General features: G+C 39.4%; 1 protein-coding gene across 2 annotated transcripts in view; it reads right to left on the bottom strand.

Annotated features, from left to right (window-relative positions):
• Window positions 1-9,579, bottom strand: part of MYH10 (myosin, heavy chain 10, non-muscle) — a 138,523-nt gene that overhangs the window by 96,167 nt on the left and 32,777 nt on the right. For both annotated transcript variants that reach the window (XM_012655702.1, XM_012655703.1), the window contains exon 4: window positions 6,900-6,927. In XM_012655702.1, the coding sequence (XP_012511156.1) occupies window positions 6,900-6,927 (28 nt within the window). The remainder of the gene's footprint in view (window positions 1-6,899; window positions 6,928-9,579) is intronic.

The following is a 9,579-nucleotide window of genomic DNA, read 5'->3' as shown; positions in this document are numbered from 1 at the left end:
TCCCAGAGTGCTAGGATTACAGGAGTGAGCCACCACGCCCGGCCTAAAACCCCGATTTTAATATGAAGGAGGTAGCAGGATCAAAGGAACATAATTCTTGGAAAAAGAGAAAAAGACAAAACAAAACGATGGGAAATTGCACATCTGTCCCAGATGGAAAGAGTGGAAATAAAAGTATCTTGATCAAAAGGAAAGAGGTAAGAGAACCAAAAAGAAAGCTCAGCAGACTTCCCTTGAAGAAAATTAGTTAAGAGAATCCCCAGAAAAGAGAACAGGCCAAGACATCAAATAGTGAGGAGGACGAAGGGAATCTGACTTCATTTCCACCAACAAAACAAGATGTCACGACGAAGTAGTTTTATACTTTAAGTGGCTGGTTGTTTCACTGCTGGTCTAAGACCAGACCACAGTTAAGGGGAAAGGCTGCGGCCCCATCATCATGTTCTTTTGGGGAGAAAACCCTTCACAGGAGTGGTAGAAATATAAAGTTCACAGGAACAAAGCAAGAAGTCTTCTGGGACTCTGCTGAAGTGCAGGAATTTCTCATCTGAAGGTATTTGCATTTTATAGAAAGGTCTAACAGCGTTCATTGGCTGCTCAAGGTGTGCAATCCAAAACAAAACATAAAAACCAACAGCGTAAAGATGCAATGAAGCAGATCATTAATATGTGACCAATTCTGGAATCTTTCTCTGAATCTCTTCTGGGCTATGGCAATTTCCCCAGTGAGAAATCCCTTTTTCAGATCTTTGTTGGTGCAAATATTTTATAGTCTCTCTGGATATTTGCAATACTGAATTCAGCCTGGCTCCAAAAACACCCTTTGTCCAAAGTTCTTGTTTTAGATAACCTCAATTTGAGAAACACTACATACATAATACCTTCCTATATTATCTATATATAACATATACACATAACATTAGTAGATGATTTCCTGTAATTTCAAAACTCTATCCCTTTAGAAAGTAGCTTTCTAGGAAGAACAGAGATTTTGTGATCAAGACTTAGGTTCAAGTCTCCCCTATTGCATTAACACTAGCTACCATCAGGTCTTGGATAACGCGATAGTAAATGGAGACAACAGGGTTATTGCAACGATTAATGGAGATAACATTTGCAAAGATGTTAGTTCCCTTTCCTTGCATATTTGTCTAGAACATTTTAAACTTCTATTTATAAGCTGATTTACACAGTTTTTCTTCCATAACATAGTTATCATCAAAAGTGAGACACAGCTAGAGCAATCTAATAATTCCCAAAGTTTTAGGACTCAAGGACATCTAAAACAGAGTCATCAGAAAAGCAAATGGGGGTCTAGAGAGGCCGACAATCTGATCCAAGGTCACATCATTTGTGGCAGAGCTGGGACCAGAAAGAACACCTGAGTCTATCTGACCCCGCAGTGGTTTTTCAACTACACCCGTTGCCTTAGCTATTTAAATCAATTCTGGGCTGGGCGCAGTGGCTCACGCCTGTAATCCTAGCTCTCTGGGAGGCCGAGGCGGGCGGATTGTTTGAGCTCAGGAGTTCGAGACCAGCCTGAGCAAGAGCGAGACCCCATCTCTACCAAAAATAGAAAGAAACTAATTGGACAGCTAAAAATATATAGAAAAAATTAGCCGGGCATGGTGGCACATGCCTGTAGTCCCAGCTACCCGGGAGGCTGAGACAGGAAGATCGCTTGAGCCCAGGAGTTTGAGGTTGCTATAGTAAAATGATACAGATAGAGAAAACACTTCAACACAGTGAGACTCTGTCTCAAAAAAAAAAAAAAAAAAAAAAGAAATAAATCAATTCTGTCAATTTGGTTACCTTAAAACATTTACAGTATGCTACTCCTAACAGGAATCAACTGTTCTCAATCCAGGCTGGCTCAGCCATCACCACTTAATATTTGTATATGATAGATAAAATTCCTTTGCAAAAAATCTATTGACCTATCTTGATAGAAAGCTATTGTGAAGCAACCATTGTTTTTCAACAATTGTTGAAAATGTTACATTATACTCCAAATATACTTAAAAGGAGAAAAACTTGAGTTAACCAGCTTGCCTAAAACAGGCAGAGTCATAAAATGTAAACAGTATCTTTTAAAAGGGAGTTTAAGAGAATAGAATAATTTCCGCATCAAGGGTGACTGCCTTGTAAATTTTAATGCTAAGGAGAAGGAAAATCAACATGAGGATTCCACCCTTAACAGGATTTCACTTCCAGTTACCTGAGGTGCAAGTGTGAAAGACTCTGCCCTCTCCTGATCCAGGACACATCCTGAGTGTCTTCACCACATACCATAATACCAGCTCACTGGGATAAACAATGAGCAAGCAGGAGGCCTGCAGGTGGGAGCTCACCAGGCCTGGCCTGAGTCTGCAGAAACAAAGGCTAGCTGAGGAAGTGTGGCAGATGAGCCAGAGTGTAGGCTGGAAGTGCATCCTTTTGGGGGAAAAGTAAATTAGAAAGCAAAGTGACTAAAAAGTGAAACGTGGACCTAAAGGAAGAAGCTGAGACAAAATTAACAGAGAGAGTTTATCCGGACCAAGGCTGAGGACAGCTGCCCAGATCACACTTCCAAGTTATCTTGGAGAGTACTCCAGGGGCCTTGATGCGGAAAGGCAAAAGGGAACAAGGAATGGGATATACAAAGTTGTTTGACAGGAATTCTCACTGGCGTACAGAGATAACCCTGGTTAGTGACTGGCTATATACCATTGAACTACATAGGGTGTATGGCATTTTATGGCTACTTGGCCTCAGTTTAGAGCCTGCATAGCAAGTGGCTTCAAGAGGAATTTATTTAGCTCAAGCAGGGAGTGAGATGTCACTGCTATTTCTTTCCAGTGTCTCTCTGGGCCTGATAATGTAAAGAGCTTGAATTTCTCCAATAAAAAGTCTCTTTTCTTTCCCAAAGCTTAAGGAGAATCTATCAAAGTACTTACCATTGATTTAGGAAAAAAAAATCCATGTTGCTTTTAATTACATTTTCTTTTTGTGATACTAGGTAAACATAACTACTTAATATAAAATAACTACTATATAGAATTGATTAGTTATTCTCATATAGAAAACTTGCTTGGTTACGTACTAAGTTTAAGAAGACCCCAGAGGCACACGTTTGCAATACTTTATTTGATAGATCCTCAAAGTACCATGGAATATATCATATTTTCTTAAATCTAGGATACACTGTTTTACCTTTTCATACTTCTCGGGTCACAGTGTAACCTTATAATAGATATGAACATGAAAAGCTGTTATTAAATATCACAATTAGTAGTATCTAAAAATTAAAATATGGCGAGGCTAGGAAAGGGAACTTTCTGGGGTGATGGTACTGTTCTCCATATCTTGTTAGGAGTGGAGATTACACAAATGACTCAGCAAATAAATAGTTAGGATCTGTGCATTTCATTATAATTAAATTTTGCTTCGAAAAAGTGGAAAATATTGAAATTTAGTTAACGCTATATGCTGAAGTATTTAGGGGAAATTGTACTGATCTCTACAATTTAACTTGAAATGTATCAAATGAAGGGATTAGTAGCTCACTAAAGCGGTATGAAAATTACTTTAACCTGAAAACATCTAAACAATCAGCAGTCACAGAAAGAAATATCTAACCTCCAGGATGTAGATCTGCCACTGACCCCCTCTCCAAGGGGTTTCCTGATTGGGAAAAGATGGACCCTTAACACTGGGAAGTGTGAACTCAGCTATCCATTAACATCAAAAAGCCCAACAGAACCCTGCATACTTTCCCAAGGAAGCCCTAAACTCCATGGACAACTTTCGTTGCCAGTTAATTTGCAGGCCCAACCACTGGACTCAAGTTGGAAGAAGAAAAGTTTTCCTCCCAACACAAACATTAAAATGGCCTGATGGATGGATAGAGGGATGAACAGACCACAGACCCACAGCTATGATAAAGCAAGTAGAATAAAATATTAATGGTAGAATCTAGGTGGTAGATATATACGTATTCACTGCAAAATTCATTCAACTGTGCTTTATGACTTAAAATATTCATAATAACATGATGGAAAAAGTTAATTAAAAAAAGAATAGAAGAAAAGAAAACACGGTATTTGATGATTGCTACTTTGTGTCCAAGAAGAGATAACCCAGCTGTTGGAAGACTTACCTCATAAAACTAAGCCTAATAATTGATGACAAACTTCAGACTTAAATGATGTTGACTGTCTAATTACAAGTGCTAGTGTCTGTAATGGTCACTTTAGGTAACAAGTAAATTAGTGCTTACTAACCTTTCATTCTGTCAAATAGCAGTCATTCCCCTCCCTAAGTGATTCTTGCTTTCAGACATTTCCAAAAGTCCTCATCAAATCACCCAATCTAAGAGGAGAGGTACAAGTCCTCTACCTTTTGTTGGACTGGATTTTGTTCCACTCCAACACCCTGATGGTGGATCGACTACAGTAATGGCCCCAACTGCTTCATGCCTCATTTTGTGGTGTTCCCACCGATTCTGGCCTTGGCCATGCATCTTGCTTTGGAGAAATGTATGGCAAAATGTGACACAAGCAGAAACTTGAACACTTACACATTGGAGCTTGCCCTCTTGTTGCTCTTGGAACCCTGCCACCCCATTAAAAGCCAAGGATAGTCTGCTTGAGAATAAGAGGACATGTGAAGAAACCAAGGCACCTAGCCAACAGTCAGCCAGCCACCAGCTGACGCACAGTTCTCTGCAGATGCAGGAGTGACCCCCAGATGAGACGGCTGAGCTTGGCCAGCCCAGATCAGCACAACTGCCCAGCTGAGCCCAACCCAATTGCTGAGAAATGTATAGAACCATGCTGGGTTTTTTTGTTTTATTTGGGGTTTTGTTGAGACAGAGTCTCACTGCGTCACCCTGGCTAGAGTGCAGTGGTGTCATCATAGTTTTGTGCAACCTCAAACTCCTGGGCTCAAGCAATCCTCCTGCCTCAGCCTCTGCAGTAGCTGGAACTACAAGCACACGCCACCATGACCAGCTAATTTTTTTTTTCTATTTTTTGTAGGGACAGCGTCTCACTTTTGCTCAGACTGGTCTCGAAATCCTGAATGCAAGCAACCCTCCCACCTTGGCCTCCCAGAGTGCTAGGATTACAGGCATGAGCCACCGCGCTCAGCCTGAACCATGCTGTTTTGAGCCACTAAGTTTCTTGGTGGTTTGCTGTTTAGGAAAAGCTAATTTATTAATATATAACTCCTCGAGGTTAAATAATGCTAGAAGAAAATCCATACAACAAAGCAGACTAATTCCCCTCTCCTCAATCCTCCTATCCTGCCACTCCTCCCCCTTATTAGATACCAAATCATCTATTTCGCAGAAAAAAGAAACCATCAGATTAGAACTTTCTCAATTCTCAGCTCCCCACCCCTACTTACCGGCATTGGTACTCTGCCTCCTTGGCCCCGTCACTGTAGAAGAGTTGCATCCCCACCTCCCAGGGCCCCACAGTGCTCTGCATCTCATCGCCTTGCTTGCTCTCAGTTCTCTTTCCTTCCTGCCCCCATCCTTAGCTACTCCCAAAATACTCTCTCTTCTCGTCAATATTTAATCTTGTACACGCTGAAAACACCACCAAGAGCAACAAAAATCCTCTGTTGATCTCTTATCACTACTCAACTACTACTCTTTTCACTTTCTCAAACTATTTGAAAGTAGTGCATCTGTACTTGGTTTTCTGTTTTGTTGTGCTAAACTTTTTCACCTCCCCTTCATTCCTCAACCGCCATCTGGCTTCTACCTCCTCACCATCTCCCAGTCCGCTCACTCAGCGCCCCCCACCTTCCGTTCCCCACGCACATGCTGGTGCATACCTCACTCAACTCAATGGAGCCTGACGTGAGGACCACTCTCTCTTCCTGAGATGAAGGACCTCTCTCCCCTCACCTGCTGTGTCACCACACCCTCTTGCCTCCTCATGCCTCTATATTGGGTCCTTCTATGCTTCTTCGTGGCTCTTCTTCCTCTGTCCAACACTCAAATGTATGTTTTCCTCAGGATTCCACACACTGCCTTTTCTCAACACATTCTTCTAAGACAATCTCATTCACCAGCATGGCTTCTATCACCCTCTACGCTGCAGACTCTTCAGATCTGCATTTCTAGCACAGATCTCTCTCTCTCCTGAGCTCCAAACCAAACACCCGACAGCCTAATGGACAATTCCACTCACATGAGCCACAGACAGACACCTCATACGCAATGTGTCTGAAACCAAACTCTAGATCTTCCACTCCAAATAAGCCTTCCCCCCATGTTCCCATGTCAGGAGATGTCCTGATTTCATCAACAATATCTTCTCTCTTAGCTCCTTTTTCTTAGGCATGTAAATCGCCAAGTCCTGGTAAGTCTGCCTCCTAAACTGAACACCACTTAAACTCAGCCACTTCTCCACCTAAGTCACCATCTCTTGCCTAGATAACTGAACAGCCTCCTAAGTGGTTTCCTGTTTCAACTTTTCATAGTACAGGCAAAGTGATCTTTCTAACGTGCAAATCTAATCATGTCCTGTCATGGATATTGTTTCATTCAGCTGTGAATCTTTAGTACTTAGCACAAAGTACACTAGGCACATAATAATCAATAAATGTTTAATGAATAAATAGAATAAATTACTGAAACGTCCAATAGGCCTACACTTGGACATACAAACTAAAGATGTAAATTTCACAGATTAACATTATAAAATGTGTGAAAAGCCCAGTTTAACAACGGAACAGTAACATCGGATTTAAGCAATTTATATAATTTTAGTCTTAAAATAATTGCAAAGTTTATATCAAACTCTTAAAAATTACTGCTCTACGCCCCCCATCCCCCACACAAAAAAGTAATTGCTCTATTTTCCAACAGAATCAAAAACAGGTCTGAACATTCAACATCTACTTACGTGCAAAGAATTGACTGGTCCTCACGATCTATAAAACAGAACAAAACAAACAAAAAAAAGAAAGTGACCATTTGCCTGGTTTTAAAATATTTAATATAATAAAGTTGCAGTAGTAGTTTATAAAACATTAGTAATTCTACTCCTCTCAAGCCAAATTAATGCTTCTCCAACCACATTATATAGCCCTCAATCTAATCACGTTCACTCATTATCTCCTATTACTATGTCAGATTCTCTGGAGGTAAATAACAAAAACTCAGGTTTACTCTACATATTGTTTGCCTAGATGACTATATATGCCTAATCAACCTTGACTCTCAAACCCTGCAGCCTATCAAATTCAACTGGGAAGTTTTATTAAAGGTAATTCCTAGAGCTCCACCCTCACTAAATCATTAAACTCGGGGAGGTAGGGATTGAAAATCATTCTTTAAATAAGCTCCCCTGGTGATTTTGTTGCCTGGTTAAGTTTAGAAACCACCGACTTTCAGAATGGCTTCAAGAATACCCACAACCAGAGAGTAATCATTATTAATTTGATGTTAAAGGAGGAAAAAAAAAAGTATCAAACACTGAGTGGAAAAGAAAGTTGAAGGAGGATAAATATCTACATGAAGTTTAACTATCGTCTCAAGCCAAAATGTGATATACGCCAGCTACAACAAAAGAATGTACAATGATAAAATCTAACATGATTGCAAAGTGACTGATTTAAGGATTCAGCTAAAATTTTCAAATAAAAAGATGAAATTCAAACCCACATCTAGCCCATGGACAGAATTACCAGTGTAGGATGTATAATTTCTAACCACTTAGGAGTATTACTATCCCTATTTCACTGATGAGCAAATGTTCCTCAGTGAGGTTAAGTAATCCTCCCAAGTCATACAGCTACTGACGGGCAAGGATGCTGGGATGAGGCCTGTCTGCCTATGGTGCCTGCCTGTGTTCTTAGCACTATTACACAGTTTGCCATTACTTCAAAAGGAATTGTGCCCACAGAGCCTGGCCCAGGTAGCTTTTCCTCAGCGGATGCCATGAGGTGCCCAATGAGGATCTCACAGTAGTTCAAACATAAATAATTTTCACGAAAGAGAAATAAGTAGCCCATTCACTATACTAACTCTTTTTATACGATATTATTAAAATAAAACACAACAAAAAAAGAAAACTATAGGCCAATATCTCCAATGAACATAGATGCAAAAATCCTCAACAAAATATTAGCAAATGGAATTCAACGACACATTAAAAAGATTATTCATCATGATCAAGGAGATTCATCCCATGGATACAAGGATGGTTCAACATACTCAAATCAATCAATGTGATACATCATATCAACAGAATGAAGGACAAAACCATATGATCATTTCAATTGATGCTGACAAAGCATTTGATAAAACTCAATATCCCTTCACAATAAAAACTATCAAAAAACTGGGTATAGCAGGAACTTACCTCAACAAAATAAAAGCCATATATGACAGACCCACAGAGAGTATCAAACTGAATGAGGAAAAACTGAAAGCCTTTCCTTTAAGATATGGAACACGACAGGGTTGCCCACTTTGACCACCGTTATTCAACATAGTATTGGAAGTTCTAGCTATAGCAATCAGACAAAAGAAAGAAATAAAGGGCATCCAAATTGGAAAGGAAATTATCCTTGTTTGCAGATAATATAATCTTATATCTGGAAAAACCTAAAGACTCCACACACACACAAAAAAACTGTTTAATATTAGAAATGATAAACAAATTTAATAAAGTTGCAGGATACAAAAATCAGTAGCATTTCTATATGCCAACAGTAAACAATCAGAACAAGAAACCAAGAAAGTAATCCTGCTTACAATAGCTACGAATAAAATAAAATACCTAGAAATAAACTCAACCAAAGAAATGAAAGATCTCCATAATGAAAAGTATAAAACGCTGATGAAAGAAATTGAAGAGGACACAAAAAAAAGAAAGATATTCCATGCACATGCATTGGAAAAATCAATATTATTAAAATGTCCACACTGTCCAAAGCAATCTACAGATTCAATGCAATCACCATCAAGATACCACTGACATTCTTCACAGAAATAGAAAAAAATAATCCTAAAATTTATACGGAACCACAAAAGACCCAGAATAGCCAAAGCCATCCTGAACAAAAACCAAAACTTGAAGAATCACATTACCTGACTTCAAATTGTAATACGGAGCTGTAGTAACCAAAACAGCATGGTACTGGCATAAAATCAGACACATAGACCAGTGGAACAGAATAGAGAACCCACAAATAAATCCACACATCTATAGTGAACTTATCTTTGACAAAGGCACCAAGAACATACAGTAGGTAAAGGACTGTCTCTGCAAAAATGGTGCTGGGGAAAATGGATATTCATATGCAGAAGAATGAAACTAGATCCTTATTTCTTACCACATACAAAAATCAAATCAAAATGGATTAAAGACTTAAATCTAAGACCTGAAAGTATGAAACTACTAAGAAAAAAACATTAGAGAAACACTTCAGGACATTAGTCTGGGCAAGGACTTCTTGAGTAATACCCCCAAAGCACAGGCAGCAAAAGCAAAATTGGACAAATGAGATTACATCAAGCTAAAAAGTTTCTGCACAGGCTGGGCGCGGTGGCTCACGCCTGTAATCCTAGCTCTCTGG

This window comes from Propithecus coquereli, unplaced genomic scaffold, assembly GCF_000956105.1.
Source record: "Propithecus coquereli isolate 6110/MARCELLA unplaced genomic scaffold, Pcoq_1.0 Scaffold482, whole genome shotgun sequence".
Classification (NCBI taxonomy): domain Eukaryota; kingdom Metazoa; phylum Chordata; class Mammalia; order Primates; family Indriidae; genus Propithecus; species Propithecus coquereli.
Note: the sequence above shows the minus strand (reverse complement) of the source record. Positions and strands in the feature narration are given on the sequence as shown.